The sequence below is a fragment of the Lates calcarifer genome, linkage group LG5 (assembly GCF_001640805.2).
Source record: "Lates calcarifer isolate ASB-BC8 linkage group LG5, TLL_Latcal_v3, whole genome shotgun sequence".
Lineage (NCBI taxonomy): Eukaryota > Metazoa > Chordata > Actinopteri > Centropomidae > Lates > Lates calcarifer.
Genome location: NC_066837.1, coordinates 17,007,855 through 17,034,489, shown reverse-complemented (window position 1 = coordinate 17,034,489; position 26,635 = coordinate 17,007,855). Strand labels below are relative to the sequence as shown.

At 39.8% G+C, this 26,635-nt stretch overlaps 1 protein-coding gene and 1 long non-coding RNA gene across 2 annotated transcripts; both read right to left on the bottom strand.

The window, feature by feature from the left end:
- Positions 1-1,731: 1,731 nt before the first annotated feature.
- LOC108875805 (uncharacterized) lies at positions 1,732-8,997 on the bottom strand. Its single transcript, XM_051070280.1, has 3 exons — positions 8,696-8,997; positions 7,822-8,584; positions 1,732-1,740 (listed from the first exon to the last, which is right to left on the bottom strand). The coding sequence occupies exons 1-3, from the start codon at positions 8,995-8,997 to the stop codon at positions 1,732-1,734; spliced, it is 1,074 nt and encodes a 357-aa protein (XP_050926237.1).
- A 9,469-nt stretch (positions 8,998-18,466) lies between these two features.
- LOC108875819 (uncharacterized) lies at positions 18,467-20,564 on the bottom strand. Its single transcript, XR_001959927.2, has 3 exons — positions 20,414-20,564; positions 19,649-19,720; positions 18,467-19,410 (listed from the first exon to the last, which is right to left on the bottom strand). It is a non-coding gene; the product is annotated as an uncharacterized LOC108875819 (long non-coding RNA).
- Between the last annotated feature and the right edge of the window lie 6,071 nt (positions 20,565-26,635).

Genomic DNA, 26,635 nt, shown 5'->3' with positions numbered 1-26,635 from the left:
ATTGAAATGAGCCTTTAACAACTTTAATATTTTAAAGGACTTTTAATAGTATAGACTTCCAAAGAAAAGAAATGGACACAATAATTTCATAATGCAGTGAAATAATTGTATTGAATTGAATTGCTCTGACTACTATTTTCAGCGATTCACAATGGAAGTTGCAAGTAAGGATCAAAGCACTTAAGATGCAAATAGACAATATCATAGTTTAAATTCATATGTGTTTCTGTTGCATTTGTAAATAGTGAATCAGAATTTTACAGCCTTGCTCCATAATAATTATAGAAAGAGATTATCACTAAATATTTGTTTATTTTTACAGGACAGTGTGTTGAATTGACAAAATGATAAGTCAGACTTACAGCTGAGGTTATGGCGAAAAACAAACATACTATAAATGTGTGGTAACCTTTTTCTTTTTATGTACTATACAAAAATAATAATAATAATAAGTACATGGAAAAAATGAGCCAAACTGAATCCTTGACTTCAAAGGCTTTGAGAATGCAGTTTTAGCTGCAGATGCCTCTTAACTGTTTTAACTAGTAAGCAAGATGAAACTGTGTGGTGTTGGACAACAAATTAGAGTATGTTTTGGGTTTCCCCCTTCTTTTACTGTAAAACCCCAATTTCTCAGACAGTTTTCAGGGCAGCTCTGAAAAGTGAAAAGACACACAAGACAAATTGTTGACTCTCTCATTTAAGGCCATGTGTGAACACCCAAACTGTAAATGGGGAATAATAATAGAAACAAACGATAACAGACAGCTTCCGCTTCTCCCTTGAGTGAGGAAGAAATCAAGAGAGGATTGTTTTAATCTCAGAGCCGTGCTGTCACGCCCTCCCCCTGGCTACCTCAAAATGTCCCACTCAATAAAGTGAGTATCGATGGGGGAGCCTTTGTGCAACGGGGAACTGTGTGTGTGTTTGTGTGCACTATGTGTGAAAGCCAGGGACAGACTATGTATACCCTAGAGACATCAGTATGAGTAAAGGTAAATGTATAGATTCTCTCTCTTGCTGTGTATGTATGGGTGTGTGTCCACCGTTGGTCATGCCTTAAATCATGCTATAATTGTGTCTGAAACCTCTGTTGAAGTTATTTTAATTTTAGTCAAAAAGGGACTTGCAGGTGTTTGAGTGCAAAAGTTCACACTCAGCACTGCCTCTGCAGGCTGGAACAAGGATGTTGCAGCAACACCCATGATCTTCCATGATGTAACCCCCTGCTTCTATCACTTTCAAATCAGAAGCAAAGGGTATGGGTCAAAGGGTCACTGTGACAGTTAATGTGACATGTTACACATATATTTCCATTTCCCCAAATTCCCAATTCATTTGCTTTAAAGACATTATCATTGGGTGACCTGGTGACCTGACTGAGCTAAAATGTTGTGTAACAGTAGAAAATTCCAAAAACCGATGAGGAAATGTCAGTTCTACATATTATTATAGCACACTACTTTTGAAGACATTTCTCTTGTCCACAATAAATGTAATTCTTTTTCAGATTTTCTCATTCTCTTCTCCTGATTGAAATGTTGTGTGGTGAGAGCAGGCTGGTCAGTTCTACACACTGACTAATGTAAATTAGCTAAGATTAGCCACCAGAAGCTATTGGTCATATCGCACCAAGTAAGGCTATAGTGGAAAACCCCTTAATGAAAAACCCACAATATATATATATATATATATATTTTCTGTCAAAAGTTACAGTCTCATTTTATAGATTTAGTCCAACTGGAGAATAAAATGACAGGGAAGAGAAAAAGTTTTTCATTTTGAAAAGCAATATTCTCATGGCACAGAAACATTTTCCACCCTGACTGAATACAGTGTGAGCTTAGAGTCTTAAAAGTCATACGAACCCTGAGGGCACACACACACACACACACACACACACACTCCCCAAAGTGGGCTCCATGGCCACGTTTCCTCCACGTCATGTAAACACTATTGTGTGTTGGGTGATAGGGATCACTGGAACCTAATTGTTTGAGGCAGTATTCGCAGAGCATTTCATGGAGAAAGTGACAAACAATACTGCGAGCGCTGGCCTGGACAGACGCTCTCACTCCTACTCTGCTGCGACAGATGTCGACTCTGTTTATTTTTCCTGATTGTCCTGGAGACCGGCCATCCAGCTATACAGCACAGACAACAAGAGGAGTTTCAGATTATGGTGAAGATTTAGTGAAAAACAGGAGGATGAGTTTACATTGTCATTTATATTACCATGACATGGACTCTCTGTCTGTTTCATCAGCAATCAGCAGGTGTCAGTTCAGGAGCATGTTGAAGTATTATTAAAGCAACATCAACATGATCAAACAGATTTATTTTAATTGTTTTGTGAGATATTAAAATAGCAGATCAGAGCTGGGAATGACAGTTAAAAGACCAATGGACAGTTAAAAAAAATCTAATCAAAATCAATGCACAACAACCAGAGTTTTTTTTTATGCCGCACGCTCTTCTTTCTCTCCCCAATACCTGTAAACAGACTCTGATGTGTGTAATTGATGGAGTTCCCCTTTCAGCTGACGAGAGGCAATCATTCGTGAGACAAGTATATCCGCTTTATCTCAGACAGATCAAACTTAAATTGTTTGTTTTATCTTCATCACTGCCCTGTAGCATAAAGGCTCAAAAGCTGTAGGCTTAGATTTAGACTTGATGTTTCCAACAAAAACCTTCTTCACTAATAGAAATTGAAACAGGCCAGTAGATGGCGAGGAGATTTATTTTTATCTCCTTGTTGTATAAAGTTCATGGCGATCCTGATTACTGTAACGACACCTCATACAGTGTCAGCCACATGTCGACGGTCACACATTGCTCCGTTCCCAGGATGCACCTGGCAAGAGACGAGCGGGCGGACGTGAGGGACAGCTGTTTCCTGTGCACACTTCCTGGTTTGGCAGAGCGGAGGGGGGAGGATTGTGTGGGGGAACAAGGGCGGGGGACAGGGGTGTGCAAGTGGGTGGATTAGGGTGTTTGGTGAGGCCTTTTCCAAACAGGATATGTCTGCCACAGCCACAGGTGTGAGGGCACAGACGCTCCTCAACCTCATATGTGTATACTTTTCTTGGAAAAAAAAAAATATATATATTAAAGACCCTAAGGAAGAGCGGGAACATGGAGAGAAGAGGAAGAAGGATGAGAAAGAAAGTATATAGAGGAAAAAGAAAGTAAAGTGGAAGAGACATAGGAAGGGGTGAGAGAGGACTCCTTTATTGTCTCCTGCCTCAGAATAGACTCATCCAGCTGGGAAGGAGAGAGTGGCCGGTGGACTAATCAGAGCATAATGGGCCCAATCAATAGTTTCCTTGATTGCACACATATTGTACACATCAACAGCTGAACAACATTTTACATGTATAGCATTTGTAAGTAAGCATAAGCAACATAAGCAGTGCACTGTCACTGAGGGAAATATCAACTGACAGTGAGGATAACTGGAAGTATTGGCCTCTTTGACCCATGAGTACAGTCATTTGGCTACTGATCGTGCTTTATAGACTGTCTGCAGAAGATGAGGAGACTTTTAATATTCTTTGCTGAAGACAGAACCTTTTTTTTTAGGAATTTTTTTTTATTCCTTATAGAATATATATGTATTCCATCAGACATAACATATAACAGTACAGGCAAAAAGTAAATCAATAAGAAGTGTACAATATACAGTATATTAGAGTATACAGTATATTTTGAACCCTATTGCCCTTTTTTATTCAATAAAAATGGGCTGAGTGTATGGAGCCCTGAAAATGACAGAAGAGAAAGACTTTTGTTGATACAATAAATCAAAACGTTATTTATTATTACTTTACTTATTCTGTCTTTATTTTCTCCCAGATTTCCTTCTTTCTCATCTTAGTACAATCACTTATGCATTCCATTTATATTTATATATTATACATTTTCATGAATAATGGTATCATATCCCCAGTAATAAACACCTGATTGACTGTCCACCTGGGGCCCAGGTGACTGTAACAGTGCAAAAGTAATAATCAAGTGTAGTGGTATTAATGTCATATAATGGCACTCTAACTGTAAAATGTGGCCATACTGTAGGAAACAGACAATGGATTAAGAAAATCACGACTAGGTTGAGACTTTTCCAGATAATTTTAGCCAAAGTTTATTCTTCATTTGGGGTTCATCAGTGTAGAAAGTCAGCAAAGATGAGCAGGAGATGAGATGACACAAATGAGGACTGCTCTGATTCATCTGACCTCAAGGTCTCAGTCTGACCATTGACTCTGAAGCGTCATCACCTGTGTGGGATTACGTGCAGAACTTTACGAGCGTGCTGCAGATTTTCAAACAGCCAACACGCAATCCCTTCCACTTCTGGCAACGCAACTACAAATATTTCCATATGAGATGTGTGCTGACAATAGCCTGTGTTTGTGTATGTGTACTATATGCATGTGTGTGTTTGGTTCACAGTGTAAGAGTGCCAAAACTGTGTGCTCTAATAGTGGACAGCTGAGTGTGTGATTGTCACCCAGCATACATATGTCAAGTGTGTGTATGTGCGCGCATGTGTGAGTGTGATGGGATTGCCCTTGGGTCACAATGACAATGCGTGGAACAACAGCGTATTTTGTCTTCCTCTCTCATATTTCTCATCATCAGCACTGCCGCCATCCAAATTCCACTGGTGCGTTCACAGCATGGCGGAGGGACTCGGCCCTGTTGTCAACCCCCATCCTACAATAATAGGAAACACAGCATCACTTTTCCACTTTCTCCCTCACTTTTCACCGCTAATTCAAAATATATGAGTTCCTGTTTGGAGTTCCCTCACTCTGGACTTGATTGTTTTGGATAACAGCTACATGTAGTTTGATTTCTTATCTAAAATGCTTTTGTTGTACATAATATGCTGCTATTTTACTGTTTATATGTGAAAGCTGGGAACAATTTGTAATGTAGCAACCACCTCTTCTACTTTTACACAAATGCATGCCAATGTACACAGCTCTCCCCGGTCATAAGAAACATACCAACTGCATCTGTCCATCTGATTTACTCATTCTGATATATAAGGACTGGCTCCTACTCCACTACTCTCCTTATCACAGAAACTCTGTTAACACTGAGACAGTTATGATGCGATATGATAGATACACAGCACACAAATAACCACTTCCATAGTTATATATATATATAAAAAAACAACCAAGAACATGTAAACTAAGCAAAGCAGTTACATTCACGCTCAGAGCCAAAACCATGATTTCGGAAACACAGAAATTATAAGTTCACACGGTTACCATTCACTGCCCTGAAAGGTTGTTTCCACACCTGAGTTTCACCAGAATCGAAAGTTACTTGTAGCAACAGTTTGAAAAAAAGACACATATTCATCAAAATATCAAGACCATGACTTCAGCAGGTGCCCAGTGCAACCCCAGTCTGCTCTGTTGGTCCCTGCCTTCAGCAGCTGTTGGAGCAGTTGTGAGTCAAATTTCATGCTCAAGGGCACCTCAGTAGTGGTAATTAGTGAGGAGCGAATGGTGCTGTTTCACTTTCTTCACCCTGGGGAGTCTAGAGTCTCTAGTCAAGAAGACAATCTGTATAGGGTTCCAGTGGTGCAAAATATGTCAATATGTACACTGTCAATGTCGACTGAAGATGTGACGAAACATTTATTGTCTTGTTGCACTCCCTGTCATTTGACTGTGTTGTTATGAATATAGTCCTGATGTGTAGTTTGACTGTGTTACTGTCCATGTTATCCTGCTTGTTCATTGCGGTCTCTCTCCCAGCATCAACTTCTTTTGGCTTCCCCCAGAAGTTCAGCAGGGGCAACTTCCAAGCAGAGATGCACTGCTTCAGTACTGTCCCAAACATAAATACATACATAATGTATAAATAAATAGGATTAGTAAAGGTATTCAGATTTTATTGGCTCAATACTGGTATGCCTCATTTCTTAATTTGTCTGACTGAGTAGAAAAATAACCCCATCCACAACCTAACTTGAATTTGTGGTTGTTTTGGCAGCACTGTGTGCAACATTGGCTGACAGCACCTAGATGTCAAACCTTATAAATGCTGGAAATAAATGGGATTAACATTTCCCTAGGAAACTTCATCATTTCATTCTCCCTTTTTGCCACCACACTGTACTCACATGGCGAAGTGGTGAATCTTTTTTCAGTGTTTGAATAGTAAGAGATGGAACAAATGATATGATATGATATGATAAAAAAGGTAATAATAATAATGGCTACAGGATTATGTAATATGGTCAGATGATATTAGACAAACTACAATAAGACGTAAGAAAATAAGAAATGAAATGTGAAACATTGCAGCTGTTGTGTGAAAGGTTGTACAGCCACATGAAATCCACACACATGCATAATATAGCAAAATACAACAGCATGCAGTATCATAGTATGAAAGTGATATGACAAATGAAAAGATTAAGAAAAGGTATAGTGCAGTGGTTCTCTTATGTGGTGTATAAAAAAACTAATTACTTTTAAGCATGTCCTGTATTCAGAAAACACAGAGCAACACCAGGTGATGCTAATGGGTCTTTTACACTGAATCTTCAAACCACTGTGACTACACTGAGTCACCATTTTAGCAGTGGAGCTCCCCTCACTGGTGACTGAGAGCACTGCTGGGACACACATTACTACAAAGCTTATTAGGAAACTACAGAAGCCTCAGCAGCAGTCATATAACTCTGGGGCAAACACTTGGCTGCTGAGGTATGAACAATAGAGGGATACATAGAATAAAATAGTCACCTCCAGCCTTTTTCCTGTTAATCTCAGTTGAGTTGAACACATACAAATAACTAGAATTGTTATATATATATATATATATATATATATATATATATATATATATATATATATATATATATATATATATATATATTAGGCAGCCAGCCCAGCAGCCAAAAGAGATGGGGTGATTGCATGGCACAATCAGCATTTTGTTGCTATCAGTGCAAAAGTGTGAGAAGAGAAAAAAAGAGTAAAGCAGCAGATGAGGATACTTGTCCAGTCCCATCACTGAAGTGCTGCATCTGTCATTCAACTAATGTTATCTCCTCTCTAGGTGAACATAACACTGCTGCAGCTTCTAAGGTACAGGATTTTAGGAAGTTTGTCTGATTCCTCAGAAACAGAAAATCATGTTCCACACAAACTAGTAGTACCATCAGTATTCAGATATTTATACAGTGAAGAGAGAAAGACAGTGACTAATCTTCAGAATATTTAATTGAAGTGAATTTTATTAAAGCCAAATTAAAAAGTTTTTGAGTGGGGCCAGAAAAAGACATTCCCCCAAGAGCAAGCACTTGTGGCAACAGTGGCGAGGAAAAACTCCCTTTTAACAGGAAGAAACCTCGAGCAGAACCCGGGCTCTTGGTGGACGGCCATCTGCCTCGACCGGTTGGGTTGAGAGGGAAAGAGAGAGAGAGGTGGAGAGGGGAGAGAGAAGGGGTGGGTTGAGGGTGGGGGGGTTGAGAAAGGTTTTTTTTTGGTGGTGGTGGTGGTGGGGGGGGGTGTTAGGGGGTGAAGGAGAGAGGTGGCTGCAGCTTATGGGGAGGAGCGGCAGCGTGGACAGGTGCATGGACTGCAGAACAGCCGCATCCAAAGAGGAAGTTTCTTCTTCTTCTGCTCCTTTTTCTTGTTTTCATTCTTTTTCTAGAAGAAAAACAACACATCAGTACAGAACAAAAATAAAAGGCTACAGTTCAACAAAAATACAACAGTGAGCAGATGTCTTTAAGTCAAAGACAACTAGACTTGTTGTTTGGGTTTGATGAGGTTTCATTACCTTTGAGGAGCTGTTAGAGAAGTTTGTCTCCTCTTCCTCTTGGATCTCACCAGTCGTAGTTTCAGCCAGGGGTGGGTCCTCTGTGATGGAGGATGTTGTAAGAGGAGAGCGGGACTCCTGTTTGCCCTTTTGAGCACCATTCGCTCCATTTGAATCCTCCTGTGGAAATGGCTGGATCTTTCTCTTCAGTCTAAAACACCTCCTCCACACAGATTCATTTTTCTTTTTGTTACGTCCTGTGGCTGGTGTCTCTTCATCTTTGTTAGGCTCCAACCCTTGTTGGGACATAACCCTCCTTTTGATCACAGCGCCTCGCCCTGTAAGGAGGGATTTCATGGTGGAAATAGCTCCTGCCAGAGTCTTCTTGGCTACTTTGTCCTTTGACACCTGGAGGCTGGCAGGAGCAGTGGCGATCGTGGACCGTTCATCCACTGAGGCTTGTACGGCCACGGAGAGGACCGGGGTGACCACTTCAAGTACTGCAGTTGCTATGGCCTCTGTGAATTCAGGTGAAATCCTAACGGGGATGTCTGTCCCGACAATATCACAGACAGCCTGGCTGAAAGAGCTCTCCACACTTCTCTGGATTTCAGAGGGGGTCTTCAGGGTGAAGGTGTCAGATGAGGTGGATGACTGAGCAAGTGACTCCAAGACATTTCTAATGACTGAGTCTGAGGTGAACTTCAGCACATCCACGCACATGTCAATCAGCTTCTCCTTCACGTCTCGATTGAAAACGCCCTCGCTGACTTCCCTCCATTGCCTAAAAAAGAGTGAACAGAAACAAAAGATGAAACACAGAAATAATGTACACAAATGTTGAAAATGTATTCAAGTGTCCACTAGAGTTTCAGTGAGAAAATAAATGACCTACTCTTCAGTGAGGCTCTGGAAAAATCTCATTATTACGAGAGACATGGTGGAGGAATTCATGACGACTGTCTGGTCTGCTGCTGCTTCATTTCCTCCCTGGGAAACCAAAGTACGTCCATCCTCTTCTGAAGGTCCTGATGGTATCTCCATGACCTTGTCTTCGTCAGCCTCTGCAGGTCTCACCTTAAGAGGCTCAGCAAATAGCTCCTCCAGACCAAAAGATTGAGCTTGAGCAGCCTGTTCAATGACGTCTGAGATGAGCGAGTCAACGATCTTCTCAGTGTCCTCCATGTCTTTATCCATGGTACGTGGTGTTGTGTCCTAGTGTGGAAACATACAATTTTTAAAATGTTTTTAAAGGGTGCAAATTAAAATCTAAGCTCAAAACTAACTTACTGCTGATACCTCTGTAAAGGGCATTTAAATGTCTTACCTGTCTCTCTTCGGACAACTTCAGATGAGCAGGGTTTCCTGGCTCCTGATTCTTCAACTTTTCCTTCTCTTGTCTTCTTATTAAGCGCTCTGTCTCGTTGCTGTGTTTTTCTCTTGTAATGTTTGTAGTTTAGTAAAGATACTGAGTCACCTCACTGTGGAGAATCAAACTAGAGTCTGAGATATGAGAACTACGGTGTTTGCAGGATTGTCTGTGTTCTAATAGAACTCCCTGTGTTCCAGTACAACTCTGTGCTGTAACAGTACTATCCATGTTCTAATGGAATGTTCATCTTTAGGAGTTTATCTATGCATATATGTATTTCTTTCATTTTATCTATTTTTCTGTCTCATTGAGTTTTAAACAGTGGTGGGGGAAGTTTTCAACCACTTTACTTGATTAAAAGTTGTAACATTCCAGTACAAGTATAAACCTTGTTACAAAAAATTACATCCGAGTAAAAACACAAAATTAGCAACATGAATAAAAGTATCAAGAGTAATAGTATTCAATGCAGAAAAATGACACCTGTGAGTGTATATGCTACCCAATGTCAAATATATCAGTTGTTGAGCCCCCTTATGTTTCCTTATGTAACTAACTTACTTTGTGGAAGAGTGGGCAAATACTCTAGCGCAATGAGAACGGTAAACAAAACAACAATAAACAGCCAACTCACTCTTTATTACACTGAAGGCTTTAAAATTCAGAGAACTGATAGATTTTAAAGTAGTACACACCATGTATAAAAAAACACCAGTCAAACATCAGTTGGAGTGTGAGTTACCTCTACCAGAAGAAATTCTTTGGGAACAGTTACAGTTGCTTCACCTCCAGAGGGAGCCAACAGCTCTGCTCTGTATGCTCATATTTCACCTTTAACAGCAGCAATATGACACATTTACATCACTAATTACAATAATATAATTCGGAAATGGGCCATTCTATATGATGATACTTCTACTTTTGGTACGTTAAGTAAATTTTGATGCCCATACTTTTCTACTTCTACACGAGAAACATTTTCAATGCATAGTTTTTACTTGTAACAGAGTACTTCTACATTATGGTGTTGCTACTTCAGTAACAGGATGCAACACACGTGTAAACAACACTCCATGTGAGTCCATGTGGGATGAGTTTGGTTATCAGATCAGTTTTAGCTTAAAGAGGACACAGTCAAGTGTCTGTCATCAAACCAACTGTGGGTTTTTCGTTATAATAATTAACATCTTAACTCTTCAGAATGTTTCAAGAAATTGTGAATTTTTATTATACTGGAAATTGCACTCCCAGTTACCAGATTGCTGATACAATTTCAATACTTGTACTGAAAAAGTAAACTTTTGAAAACAGAACATTTACAGGAGTCTTATTTAGTTGGATTTTACTGCCCCCTTTACTGTATTAATTTTCACAGAACTGAACAGCAATTAGCACATAATCACAGAACCACAGGCAGAAACAGTTAAGTTACAACACACCAGCACATAATACCAGGTAAACATAGCATGAAAAAGGACACAGTCAATGATAATGATGGGTAAAACAGCACGAGGACACCCTGTTTAGGGCTGCTGTGACTACAGAAACTAGGCTTTTGACTACTGGTGATTATCAGCTGAAATGCTTTGTTGTAGGTTCAGACATTTACCATTTGCCCTGAAAAAAAAAAAAAAAAAAAAAAAATGCTGTTTTTCCCTTTTCAATAACACATGGGTATTTTGAAGATGATCCAAAGTGGACATTATTAGCATTTAAGCTGCTATTGTATTTTAACTTTTTTACAGAATGCACACAGTAATGTATCCTACAGAATAAGTAAGGAGAGTGATGAATAAATAGAGTCAAAATAGCAGCATTATAAATAAAATAAATGTTGTTAAGTGCACACTGTCAGCCATTTCTGTATGTATCTTGGAGTAAGACCATAACAATAGCATACCATGGTCAGCTGATTCACAAAACCAGAGGGATCCTTGTCTGGTTTTGGAAACTGCACAACCACAGCACACAACTCAGTAGTGGTCCATACCCCTACTTAAAGGGCAAGGTTTTCTCCAAATTCTTAAATTCCTTTAAGTCAGTTATCCAATACAAGTACAGTTTTAAGACAGAATCAGCAAAAGTGTCTACATTACGAATAACTCTACTTACAGCACAGACTTCTTCACACACAGAGAAGAAGGGGAAGGAGAAAAGCCTTGCCTTCTTATGCAATACGAGTCGACTCTGTTGACCTTGTTCTCTGTAGTGTTGAGATGTCCTAGCTCATTCCTGGTTGTGATTGCCAAATTTGGAAATAAATGGACAAAAGTTTGCTCCAAATGTTGCTGATTCTGTCAGGACGTGCACACAGAGAACCCAAGATCTCACTCTGGCATTACAAGGTTACAAATAAAAGCTCTGTTCTACCTGTATTGATTCCCATTGGGAAGAAAATCAAATTTGACAGCACGGGGAAATGTAGTCAACATCAAAGAAAAAAAAAAAAAAAAAGACAGGAATAATAGATACAACAGATCTTGGTCATTTGTACATGACCAATGTACACATGTATACACACATAGCCATGTTTGTGTGTTGCATGACATCTGTGGTGGTGACAGTTTAAATGTGAGGTATATGGTTGTCTCAACCAGTGGAGATAGGAGGTGGGTTCTGTCGTTGAGGAGTCTGATGACTTTAAGGCACATGGGTAGATGTGTCTGTAGCTCACTAAACTTGTGTTCCTAGCACAAACATTCTGCCAGAGGTTTACATTGTTCATTAATGGCCATAGTTTGTGTTTAATCAGTAGCTGAGTTGTGCAAAGCTGGCAAACCACTTTGCAGACTTGTGGCATATAGCAGTCACTCAGGGGTGGTGTCTGGAAGTCAAGGCTGTGTGCAAGGCTTGGTGAACTCAAGTCAGGCCCCAACATTCCAGGCTTCCTGAAGGTTGGACATCTGACTCAAACAAAGAAAAACACAATCAGTTAGTATAAAGCAAGAAACAATTATAAAGAAGTGGATAACATATCTTAAACAACACACCTGAAGACATCAATCACATGGAACAGAGGCAGCATCATCAAGGAGGGTTTGGTGCAGCTTGGCCTTCCTCTTCTTCCCAGCTGTTCTCTGGATAACATCATCCCTCAATGATTTTTTCTGGAGCCACAGGGAACTGCTGAAACTACTCCATCAGCATATGGCTTGGACAACCTACAACTATTCATACAAAAAACAATGTTATTTATATTTGGTGTCTGATTTAAATTGACAAGACCCTTAAGACAGGACTGAATTGTCAGAACTGAACAAGGGTGGTGAGTAACACAGCTGACCCTTTTAACTGCAGAGGGTATTTTGGTGTCAGGGCCTCATTGAGAATACTGGAGGAAACTCAAGTCCACTACCTGGGTCATCTGGGGCCAAATTGAGTCCTGCCCTGCCTATGCCAATACATTGAACCATGCTTGTCAGTTTCACACTAGCCAGAAACAATGCCATGACAAGTATGAAACAAGGCTAACAGTAGGACAGATAAGTTTTGAGTCATTCATCGTTATCACCAGACCAACTGGCACTTTAAATACTCCAACATCCAAACATTTAAGATTACAAGTTGGCTGGTTCTACATTGGAAATTTGATTTTACCTTGATCCTGACTCCAAGTGCAGTGATTACACATTTGTTAGTAAGACAATGAAAAAGCTCAGTTCATCTAGGTTTGTCAACTGAATAATAAAACACCTTGTACTCTACTGTATAGTGTTTGATTTCACCTCTCATTTGACTAATTTGCATTTCAACACATTTGCATGAAGGTCCAAAACAGAGCAGACAACATACTAAAATGACCAAGCAGGAAATGATACATCTGAAGTACATTTTGGATGGTTAGACAGCGTCTGAAACTCCTTCCACCTACACCTTTCCAATACTGGCTAACAGGTGTCTGTGTTGCCAGTCATCTGTAACTTGCCAGAATCAACAATCTCACAGACACACTTCATGCCATGACTGGAGAGCTTGGTGAGTCCTTCAGGACAAAGCTTAACCCAGTGTTAAGGTTTGTTACACAGGAAACAGCCATCATCCAGTTGTCTAGAACAAGTTCCTCCTCAGCTCCCAGTTCTGTCACCCCCCTAAAGTTTCTCCCTCTGCATTACAGCCTCATTTGACTGCACATCAAACAACGCCACTGCACTTTCCCAAGGTCTCATTTTCTCTTCGTGCAGCTCTCCAACATTCACTGCTGCTGTTGTCACATCTGCAAAAGGCAGCCATTTCCTAATTCAGCATTGTTTTTATATGTTTTATAAGATGTGGCTGTAGACCATTGACAAAGTCAACAACTTGAAATACCCTGATTCACTCAAATGCTTATATTGCCAATTTGGAGTACTAAAATCTAAAATTATCAGTATTTTTATTGTTGGGGCATGAAGTAAGATCATGATATATATACAAATGGTCAGCTGATTCACAAAACCAGATGGATCCTTTTCTGGTTTTGGAAACTGCACAACCAGCTAGGGTTTTTTCAGTTTCTTAAATACCTTTAAGTTACATGTACAACTTTAAGACAGAATCAGCTAAGTGGTCTAATTTAGCAATAATTCTACTTAAAGCACAGACTTCCTCACACTCAGAGAAGAAGGGGAAGGAGAAAAGCCTTGCCTTCTTATGTGATATGAGTCGACTCTATTGACCTTGTTCTCTGTAGTATCAAAGATGTCCTAGTGCATTGATTGTGATTGTAACCAAAAAATAAGGGTCTCTCAGAACCTTACCAGAAAGCAAATGTGTAGACCATGACTTATGGTCCGTATGAAGATGTTTGTTGAACTATTTGAAAAGATCAGGGTCAAGCATTTCAAGTTGTATGCTTGGTAAATGGTCTACTACCACATCTTACCAAACACGTAAAAACAGTAATGCCAAATTAGAAAGAGCTCCCTTTGCAGGTGTGACAAAAGCAGCAGTGAACATTGAAAAGCAACACAAAGAAAAATGAAATCTGGGTACAGTGAAGTAGGATTGCTTATGCACAGCCAAACAAGGATTAATACAGAGAGAGGAATTTTAGGGAGGCTACAGAGTTGATAGCTGAGGGAGAACATTGTCTAGACAACCGGTTGATAGCCATTTCCTGTGTAACAGACCAGGACACTGGATTAAGTTTTGTCCCGATTGACTCTAAGCTGGCCAATTGTAACATGAAGCATGCCTGTCAGATTGTCAATTCTGGAAAGTTACACATGATTGACAAACACATACCTCTTAGCCAATGTTGGAAAGGTGTGTGGGGAGAGTTTCAGATGCTATTCAACCACCCAACATGTAGTTCAAACATATCAAATCCCACTTCGTCATCTTAGCAGGTTGCCAGCACTGTGTCTTGGGCCTGCAGACAGACCTGCTGAAATGCAAATTAGTCAACCAAAAAGGGATCAAATAATATAGAGTGTAAATCTTTCAATAGATTGAAATTTACAGAAATATACCCAAATTGGGTGTCCAGTAGCTCCTTTAGAGCTCTATCAGAGTTGTCTTTTTCTGCCAGGTTTACTCCCTCCAAGAGAACCCAAACGTGCTACTGTAACCCATCTACCAATCAATTATGTTCATATGAAAATACCCAAGATATCCTATCAGTTGATGACGCCGTGCATGTTGTCGCTATCCTACCCGAATAACGCATTGCAGGGGAGGGATAAAATTCCCCTGCTGGGAGGCCTCCCAATACGCCACGCAAATAAACACGGAAACGAAACTCTACAGCTCCAGACCTACTTGAACTCAAAAGGTTATGCTTGAGTCTCCAGTTAGAGTTAAAATTGGCAGAATGAGACAAGCCAGCGTTTAATTTTAAAATCCAATTAAATGTGAAGTCAATAAACATAAAACTGGTATCAAAAACTAATAAGCAGTCTGAAACAAATCTTAGATGAAAAGAATTTCCTCCAGCATTAACGGAAACCCAATTATAAAAAAAAAAAAAAAAAAGAGCCAGACTTTATACTTATAGGCTGCATATGTAAGCCTGAAGTTTAGGTCATACGCTACAGCCTCATAATCAAGACAGAAACAGACACACAAAGAGAAACAGAGACAGACAAAAGGAGAAACAGACAAAGAGACAAACAAAGCTAGGGAAAGACAAATAGAGACAGGAAACGGAGAGAGACCGACAAGGACCAACAAAGACAGAACCAGAGTGGCCAGAACAGCACAGGAATGGTGAAAAGTTGAAAAACAGGATTTAAAAAACAAAAATGGTACTTACTTTTGTTTGAAGAATCTCAGTCATCCAGGCCATAGTATTTCTAAGTGCTATACAAAGGCAAGTGGACAGAACTGAAGCTGTTCAGATGAAAGGTTTTCAAGAACCTTAAGCAAGTCCAATTGCTTTCACATAGCACTTAGAAAAAGAAATGCTTACTTTTTCTGATGATCCAAGCTGACTGGACAGAGATGGAAATGAACAGTCATGGCATATGCCATATTCATCTCCTAGGCTCATTCCATCCATACATTAATGAACCATGTTTCCATCCTGTATATTGGGTCCAACTAAAAATAATTGTTATTTGAAGCCTTTAATTACATTTGGTAGGATTGTTTATATTTGCATATTATTGTGTATTTATTGCCAATTATTTTCCAATGTTTGCCAAATTCTGTATTGCTTTAGAAATATTAGGTTTCCTTTCTGTCAGTCCTTAACAGTTGGTCAATCTAATAAAGCTAATTTGACAGTTTGTCAGTTGGTGAGTACAATAAAGCTAATTTGTCAATTGGTCAGACACAACTAACAAAAGTTTAAAAAAGAAAAAAAAACAGCAGCACAGACAGTCTAGTAAAGTTAATTTGATTGTTGGTCGGTCAGTCAGTCAGTCAAATAAAGCTAATCTGAATGTCAGTCAGTCAGACACAGACAGACGAAGAGACAGACAAATTATACACAGAGACACAGACAGCACAATAAAAGTCATCTGATTGTCAGTAAGGTCAGACACAGACAAACAAAGAGAGACACAGAAAGACAAAGACCAACTGACACAAGCAAGGCACAGACAGACATAGACAAAGACAGACACACAGTGTCAGTATCAGTGTGTGTGCATGTGTGCGTGTTTTTGAGAGGCGCGGCGGCCAAGACACAACAATTGGAAAAAGACAGTGGATAGGGAGAGTGTAAGGATCAGTGTGTGTGCATGTGTGCGTGTTCATGTGAGAGACAGGGAAAGAAAGGACTGGCATGGCAGCCATAATTAAACAAACATGGGACTTACTTGTTTGTAGATTCACCAGGAAAAATACAACACCGATTTTACAGACTAAGACGGGTAGACGAATGGATTGGCAGTCATCTTGGATGGACAAATGGCAAAAACGCAAAACAGACAATCATGGCACTGTGGTTTTCCTTCACACGGCGGCAAAGTAGAACCACAGCACATGGTTGACAGACACGCAAACATAAATTGACAAACACAGAGGCAGAAAGGTGCTGCCACAAGTGATAGCATGGCAGCCATCAAAAACATGGACAAAAGATGGACAAACAAAAGATGGACAGACTTAAGGCTTTGTTGCAAGACAGCAGCCATGACAAGGCACCTACAATACACAACTGACAGGCTGATAACCTTCATCTGCACCACATTACAAAAAACTTTCCATTCCTATCATCACCATCATCTAATGCAGCTCTATCAAATCATGTACACAAAATCTACTCACAATCAAAAGAAAAAAACTGACTCAAAGAGAGTCAGTCTTTTTCTTGCTGCATGTACAGGCTCAAAGGAAAAAAAAAAAAAAAATTCTCTCAAAAGCTTGTGTAGATGAGTGCATGAATGGGTAGGAGACCCATTCATGCAGTCATCTATATAAAAGCAGTATCAATACAAGTAAAAGAAATGGCACTTTATAGGTTGTCCGTCTTTCTAATAATCTAAACATCATATGTTTAGATTATTTGAAGGACGGATGGACGAACAGTGGCTAAATTGTAACGAGCAGATGGCCACGTTGGACGGATAAACGAAGAAAGGGATAGATCGGTAGAGATCGGCTTGGCAGCCGAGATAAAAGGGTGAGGGATAGAGATTGGAGATTGCACGGCGGCACAAAAATAACAAAAAAAATAACAAACAAAGACGCAATCCTCACTTTTTTTGGGGTTTTTTTTTTGTTTTTGTTTTTTTTTTTTTTTTTTAGACTGATCGGCAGTCATGTTGGATGGATGAACGAGGAAAAGGGATAGATCGGTAGATCGGCTTGGCAGCCGAGATAAAAGGGTGAGGGATAGAGATTGGAGATTGCACGGCGGCACAAAAATAACAAAAAAAATAACAAACAAAGACGCAATCCTCACTTTTTTTGGGGTTTTTTTTTTTGTTTTTGGTTTTTTTTTTTCTTTTAGACTGATCGGCAGTCATGTTGGATGGATGAACGAGGAAAAGGGATAGATCGGTAGATCGGCTTGGCAGCCGAGATAAAAGGGTGAGGGATAGAGATTGGAGATTGCACGGCGGCACAAAAATAACAAAAAAAATAACAAACAAAGACGCAATCCTCTTCTTTTGTAAAGTGAAGTCCAGATGAAGGCTGAAAATGAAATTGGTTAGTTATGGCACAGCAGCCCAGCAAAACCCCAGCACAAAGTAAAAAAACAGCACTTACTTTTGAAGATTGTAGGTCCACTAAGACCTGTTGAAGATCCTCAAGGAAAATTCTGTTCAGAGATCCTCCAGGAAACAAATATGTTGGACAACGGACGCGCAACCACATTGGACGGATGAACAAATGGTCACGTCGCACACAAGAGCACAGACTTTTGTTCCAGTGATTCTGACAAAGCTCTGGACCGTTTGATGTTGAAACTGCATGAATAATCTCCAGTTCTAAGTTAAGGCTGCTCACAATGTGTGTTTAAGGCTAATCAATAAGTTTTTCCATGCTTTCAGATAAATTTGTTTCCAAACTAATTTCATGGGTTTCTAGAATCTATTTTATTTCTAAAATAGTGAAAATGACAACCTGTGATGACAGTGGAAATGTGTTTTGTGATGATGTACTAACACAAAGAAACAGACAATCCTAGAGGATTTTTATTACAGTCTAAAAAAAGTCACTCAAAACATAAATCTAGAGCAGGGCTGGAGGAATTATTTAGAGATAGTATTTTTATTTTTTAAGTTTTGTTTTCACTTAAAAATAAAATTCTTCTGACTAATGTTTTGATTAATTGTTCAGCCCTGCTATAGAGAGACATAATCAGGAAGGCACAGCGACCATCCAAAAACGCAACATAGAATTAAAGAATATAAAAATGGGACTCACCGATTGTAGATTTACCTAAAAAGGAAAAATTAGTTCACAAATATTGATCCAAGCTTATTAGACAGAAATCAATAAGACAAAGCACCTTCAATACACCTGATTTTTAGCACAACCTTTGTTTATGCCACACTACAAAAACTCTCCATTACTATTGTCTACTGCAGCTCCATCAAATCATTGTACACAAAAACCTTCCCTGTCTCACACTCAACACCACAGAGCCACTAATAAACAACCTAACAAAACCTGTCTGGAGCCATCACAGAGCCTTCAGTCTCTGCACCACATCAGTCTAACTCTGACCCTATGTCTCACTCTTCCTGGTCACACCATCACTAGCTTATCAAACCAGAGCCAACCTTTTTCTTACTGAGCATTTAGGTTCAAAAAACAAACAGATTTCTCTCCCTCTTCCAACCAGCCTGCAGTCCTCTAAATAAACTCACTATCCAAAACAACAAGACCACTAAATGTTCCAATTGTGTTAGGAGGCCATCCCTCCCCACACAGTTGATCAGCTATCTGTTCCTGAGAGAAGAAAAACAAAGAGAAATGGAAAGACAGAGACAAACACAGGTGGCCATGTTGTAGCTTACGGACACGCGGAATAATGGGTGGCCATGGTGGTCAAATTGGATGCGCAGACTAGGGCTATGTCGGCGGATGTTTTTTTAAAAAAAAAATATATAGTCTTGGCGCGGCAGCCAAGCAAAGACACATATGACACATATAACACATAAAAACATTTCAAGCAGACCAACAAGCAGTCATGACGCGGCGGCCATGACAAGACATAGCAATTCACAGCAAAGAGACAGAGAGGGGAGGATGTAAAAGTCAGTGTGCGTGCATGTGTGCGTGTTTGTGAGAGCGCGGCGCGGCGGCCAAAAACACACAGAATAAAAAAAGAAAAAAATTGTCTTACTGGTTCGTAGATCTACCTGCGGGAAAAAAACAAACAAAAAACAGGTTAGTTTGATAGATGTCTCGAGCCTCGACGGTTTGGTAATTCTCATACCATAAAATTTGTTTTAGTATATCTGTATTATATGTAGATAAACGCGATAAAAGGGCATATATGCTTCAAATGTGTACGTCCCCGGGTGCAGTCAAATTAAAACGTTACAAATGGGCCTAACAGGAACCAGCACACCTGACCGCAATAATCACATCACTTACTTTTCTTGTTGAGTTTTAGAGGACGAGTTTCTCCCGGTGTCTTTTCATCACAGCTTACAGGAGGGCATCGTTCTGTTATTGATTAAAAAAAATGTCATCTTAGTGGACATTGACTCTCAAATCCTCAGCTGGTTTACACTGCAGCAACTGTTCCATGTTGTACAGCACCCGGAGAGGCCTGCATCCACTTGTTTGATTGTTTGACAACTGTTTTGGAGTTGCGATACGGATAGTATGGCTGAATTTCTTAACCACCACACTCTCAGTTTATATTCACTTAAAATAAATAAAACAAGCAAACAAAGCAGTCAAAGTATTCTCCCCCTGTCAGGCCTTTTGCACAGAAGCCTTCTTATCAAAATGGTGCTCGCGCTGGAGGCCGCGAGGCCTGTCACTTAATTTGCTCACATTGCTGCGTTTGTGCGGTTACAAAAGGACCAAAATGTATTAATCAAGCGCATTTACTATTTCGGAATTGTATCCGATCATAACTAGTAGGGGCTTACAGCATTGTGGGTTAACCCGGTGACTGTGAGCGACCACACACCATTCAGACCATTGCTAAATTCTGTGTCCTTATATTTAAATATGCAGATTTAATGAAAACGATACATCATATGGTGCAAAAGCCTGCGTTCCCACAGTGCGGTAAGGTTAAACATGTTAGTCTGAACAAACGGGCTACAATAAATTACAAACTTCACGGGCTAAACACGTGTTGACACAGCTGATAGTGACCTCGGCTAACTTAGAAGCTTTACCAACCTTTCTCAGTGAGGCTCCGAGCTCCTCCTGTCTTCCCGGTGTCTCTTAGCTTTTCCGAACTTTTTGACAAGGGCAGTTTTGCTATTAAGCCCCCGGACTTTTAAATTTCAGCCCGGCCAAGGAGCCACCGACACCGCCTGCTGAGTGCTCCCAGGTGTGCGATTTGTGGCGTCTGACGTCACCGTCTTATAGGTAAAGGGCGCGCGCCGTGATGAGTTAAAGGATCACGGAGGGTTGGAAAAAGCAAACTTTCCTCCTATAGAAATGTTTGGTGCCCTAGAAAGCTTAGAAATATTGTCTGGTCTTTGTTCCGCCAGTGATTGAGTTAGTTTTGACTGGAATTTTAAATTTAATTTTAGTCTTGGTCTCTTGCTGAAAATTGTAAGGACCAAAGATAAATAGCCAGGTGATGGATAGATGATTCATTTGATGGTCAAACTGAATAACACCGAGTAGAAATTAGGCCTACTATAAATGAATAAATAACCAGCACCACTTAAACATATTTAGATTCTATTAAGTTTGCTTTGTAGTAGTTGGATGTTGGAAATGTTCTGTATGGTGTGATTTGCTTTGAGGCAACTGGGTAAGATAAATGCAGGCCAACTTGCAACTGTCTACTGTGCAGATTTTATAGTTTCGGTGCTTTTGTTTTTTCACCACTAGATGGAGACAAAGGCTTTTTATTAAACGTCTGAACCCTCCAATCCGCTTGCCTGAGTTTATGATGGGATATTTTAGTAGTATTTGTCATGGTATGGTATGCTTATAGTCGCTATTACACTTTTTTTAAAATCAGGATGAGTTGACTTTAAAAACAGAGACAGCTTATACTTAATCAAGGATAATACTGTTTAGCCTTGGGATGCATCATCAGGTGTATGATTTGAGCTGGCAATAGTCCTCCTGCAAGATACACAGCACTTACATCCATAAAAGTGTAACAGTGTAGAAAAATGTCAGTCCGTGCCATGTACACAAAGAAAATAGACTCTCTTTAACTCTTTAATTCAGAAAAAATTGCAGGCAAGCCAAGATCTTAACCATCCAGTAGACACTGATTTAAAAATCAACATGGTAAAATTGAATTTTCCCCATTTTTTTGTCTCAAGTGGAAAAAGCCTCAACTCACCAGCCTGAACAAGTGCTTCTTCTCTCTTAAAGAACAAAAAACAACACACCGTTGTTTTCTGTCCATATTTCCACATATCAGCTTGTGCTGTTTGTAAACTGGGGATTGTTGGGTTGAGTGCCATGATATTTGGTACAGCTATAAAACGACATGAGTCTGATGAATGTTTATTAGCTTTCAGAGACATGCAAACAGAATGAAATCTATTTTGGACACTATTAATTTGTACTTGTGTATTTAATTCCACGTTTCAGCATTTCATTATTGCTTCTGTGTGAATGCAAGTACAGTTCTTCTTTTGTCTGCATGACGTTGTGTAATACACACTGCCACACACTCACTCATAAACACACACACACATGCTCTCTGCTGGTGGGCTGCTGCTGCACCGCCTGATGTGTGGGTGGTCTGGACCAGGTGGAGGAGAGTGGGATTAACACCAGGCCTGCCTAAAGGAAAAAGAAGGAGAGAAAGATAGAGAAAACAAGACGTGGAGGAGAGATAGACATCTGTCCACCAGATGTGAGGTTTGGTGGTTTGTGAAATAGAGAGAAGGGAATGAAAAGGCTTTTGGTCATGGGGCTCAGTGACAACTGGACGCATTGTGACTGAAATAACGTTCAGCCCTCTTGCTCAATCAAGAAGGAGACGGAGGCTCTCTCTACTTTTTCTGTGTGTGTGCGTGTGTGTTTGCTCTGGTTGTCTGTCATTTGGTTTTATACATAACACAAACATATCCACACACACACACACACACAAGCACTTGCTCACTTTCCATCTCCTCTTCCGTTCCCAGAGGAACTTCTGTAGGCTGCTATTATACAGTGTAAACCAGCGATGACCACCTGTCAAAACATGTCCGGTTTCTGTGTGTGTGTGTTTTAGGAAGGTGTTGATGGGAGGGAATGAGACAGGTTGAACTTCCATAGGAACAAAGGACTGATATTAATTCAGATTTTAACCCTATACATAAAGTAATTATGATACTTATATATTCATAAATACCTACCTCAACAGCATTTTTACACTCATAAAATACATGAAAAAATATTGTATGTTCATATATATTTTTTAGCATTGAATTTTTATCAGTTATATTTATTTCTCCAGCTCCTAATTTAAATGTTTTTAGTGTCTCCTGACCAAACACACACGTCTAAAAACTTTTTTTGGGGGTGGGGTGGGGGTTCACCTTTATTTAGACAGGAAACAGGGAGAGAGAGCAATGGAAAGACACGCAGTAAAGGTCTGGCTGAACTGGGAGTTGATCCAGGGACCAGCTGCTTAAGCCCATGTAGTGCATGCCCCAACCATTCAGCTACAGGGGCACCCCCATCACTTGTAATTTAAATATAATGTCAAACTCCATCCTCTGAGGAAGCCTGTACAGTATGACAGGAGAGACTGTTTTGTCAGCTACTGTTTCCAAAGTCAAGAATCAACATTTAATCTTATACATACTTGTTGCCAAATGTTGAATTCTTGTATTAAAACTGCTAAATAAGTTACAAATGACTCAAATTAAGCTGTGGTATTTTTCATTAATTTGATTACAACTTGCAGCCTGTCATCTGAAACATCTTGTATAATATGTCACATTTTTTGCCCTCACCTCTGAATATTTGCAGTGTTCAATTTCTGCATTTGGCCAGTACACATGGTATTACATGGTGTTTATACAGTGCCCCTTTGAGATCCAACTTTGAGCATCTCTTTTCTCAGTTCCTATGGATTCACTGTTTCTTTCCTCTGCAGCATGTGTGTGTCTGTGTGTGGTTTACAGCTGTTTACACAGCTAACAGTGGGTGAGCCCTGTTCAACAAGCCCTACCTCTGGGATTCAGGCATTTTGAAGGCCTATAAAGTCTGGATGAAAGCTGAAGCCAAATTAATAAAGTTTAACAGGATAAAGATGTGGCTTGTTACACAGCACAACATTAAATTTGCCCTCCTAAATGGCAGAAAACAATCTGTATTTATGAGTTCCTGCCCACACAACATCATATAAAGAAGAGTTTGTGTTTATATAGGTCCTGTTTACATTAAACCTTTTGCCCTTTCCCTCCCGTGCCTTTACCTGATCCTTCATATTTCCCCCCACTGGCTCAGTTGACCTGAGAGCTTTCTTTCTCATAATAATTAATTACAGGTAAGCATGGAAAGGCAAACATTCATGGATAACAGTAACTGAGGCCTAAATCCATGTTCACTCCAGCTAAGCTACGGAGGAGAGGTGTGTTACCTGGCACTGTTAAAAGTTATTTTCAGAGATACTCTGGTTATTGGGTGCTATTAGATTTTATTCCACTTGGCACTGTAATCATTGTTGTTCTTTTGGAGCTGGAGCGATGAAACTTACCTTTTTCGCGCAGGTTATAGAGCAATAAAAGCTTGGAAATAAAGTGCCTGGATTCCTTTAAAAACTCAGTGTTATCTCATGTAATTACTTGGATTCTGAATATAGAAAAGCTTACCGATATGAGAAATGTGTGTGGGCCTGTGTAGGTATTTAAGCCTCTGTGTGTGTACATGAGTGTTGGCTCTACATATCTAATAAGTGCATGATGTGTTTTAAGCATGTGTGTCATCTGTATTCAGATTATTAATGTGTGGGGGGTGAACACTTAGAGGTGCTGGGAGCCTCAAACTTGGACAAAATGTCTTTTGGCTCTGGGTGTGAACGACATAACTAATATTATTCTCTTGGGTGTATCATAGGCAACGTTTGGCACAGAAGCAGAAATCTATCCTCTAAACCCCCGTTTACATCTCCAGTTTTACAGCATATGGTGTTGTGGTCTTTGGCAGTTGTTTTTGTGAGACAACTGAGTCATTCAAAGCTTTGTATGTGACAATGTCATCGTCCTGGAAAGAGTCAGAATATGTTTGTGACTGACATGATAAACAGATTCTTGGTCTCTTGAGGATCACAGCAACAAGTTGTGAACACAACACTGACATATCACCTTTTAAGTTGATATGTCAAACATGGTAGCAAACAGTTGCTTATTTACACATCTAGCAGCTACAAAACAACATGATTGTTCATTTGACAATTCTCTTTTGGCTCTGATTTTGATCTCCGTAGCTGCTAAATGCTCCAATATAGTTATGAGCTGGTTGTATACTGTTTCTGTCAGGTGTTTGGTGTTGAATCGTGTTGAATAGTGGGTTTGTAGAGGTTTTTTTTTTTTTCTCACTAAAAACAAAACAGTAAAGCTCATCACTATGAAGGAGCTCTTTCACATTTTCACACTGTTTTCATATTGTTATTTGACCCATTGTTGCTCTGAAAAGTAACAGTTATACCTGCTTCAAATCAATTGCTCCTAACAACTGCTACTACAGCTTTCATGATGAGTGCAGGATACCTATCTCACCTGCAACTGAGGTAGGTCAAAAAACGGCCCCTCTAAAACAGGGCAGAAGCACAGTGTTAGATTGATAGATCTGGGATTTACAATATAAGATCAGCTTGTCTCACTTTTTCATGCTTCACTTATCAAAACAAATACCATAACACCAGTGTGTGAGTGTGCGAGAGGACTCACAAACTTATCTGCAAGCTCTGAGTGACAGTCATCCACCATTCACGATTTACGTGCAAGCTGTGCTCACAAATCATTTCTGTGAAGTCTGCTCTTTTCCACAAAAGAAAGAATATTACATGCCGCATATTCTCTCTCCGTGTAAGCTACCATGAACTTTGTTTTAAAATAACTTGAAAGTCAGATATTCTATTTTCATGTAAATGCAATTTGAGAGCAGCTCTTGTACTTTCATTACCTGTTTGCTTTGGCAGACATATAACAATAAAGACTAGACTCAAGTTTTGACTGAAGCACTGATCGCTTTTCAGAGCCTTTTTTTCCTCCTTTTTTCATCTGACATTTTCCTTTCATTCCACCACATGAATCATTGCTGCGGCTAACATTAACAAATACTGAACATTTCACAGAAACACGCAGCCTGACAGACAGGATCGTTCCTCTCCGTGACAGTAACAGATGAGCGTCGGATTCAATGCATGTATTGCTGTGAATGGAGCTGTCTGTCAGACACACACACACAGAGAGAGAGAGAGAGACAGAGACAGAGAGAGAGAGAGAGAGAACTGCACACATGCCACTAGCAGTCTGAAATGAAGCAGACCCTTCACATCATTATTCCTCCTCCCATTCATCCCTCCTCACCCAAAAACCGGGAAAGGTTGTATTTGTGTGTTTGTATGGTCGGAAATCTGCTACAAATCTGGTAACCATATGCTGAGACATATTCAGCTTTCATGTCTTTCAACTTGCTCATTCTTTTAGTTTTATGAAAGAGTCAGCACATGTGCATCTCCCTCGCTTCATATTCTTATTGTTTTTGAAGTGAATCTTAGCATTGTGTGGTTGCTGACAGTGCTCCACTTAGGGAGGCCTTCTGCTGTGTGAGTGCACATTTGAGAGATTATGGTTCAAAGCACTTGTGCTGAGCTTGTACAGATGACTCTGGTCTGCACATTATTATTATTATTTCTGTTACAAGTTGTCGGTAACTGGGGAATGTGTCACAGATTGGTTCCATATCTTTGTTCCCTGGTTCTGACATTCATCTTATATTGACCTTTAGTTAGATCATCAATAACTATACAGAGCACAGAATACAGATACAAGACAGTCAGTTTTTGAGACATGAAGTTAGAGGGAGATACACTGCAAATATGATATATATTTTAGGCCAATAAAGCTTCATAAATTGTATATTGGCTGTATTATACATAATGTGGCATCCAATGCTGGATTATCATCGGGAGCTGCCCTGTGGCCCCAGGATCCTCAGGGGCCCTGTTGGCTCCATGTTCAAAGTGTGGCAGTTAGTTCCTTGAATTTATTTAATTACAGACCGAAATGACATGTACCTCATGTCCCCTGATATCAAAACTATAGTATTTTGTTTAGTATTTATTATTTTCTATAGAATTTTCTTTCTACATGGATTCAAGTATAACTGATTGAGAAAATATAATTTTTGGGCCCTTATGGCAACACCTGCACTACATATGCCATGCTATGTTGTACATAGTGAGATGCTGACTGTTGTTTTGGT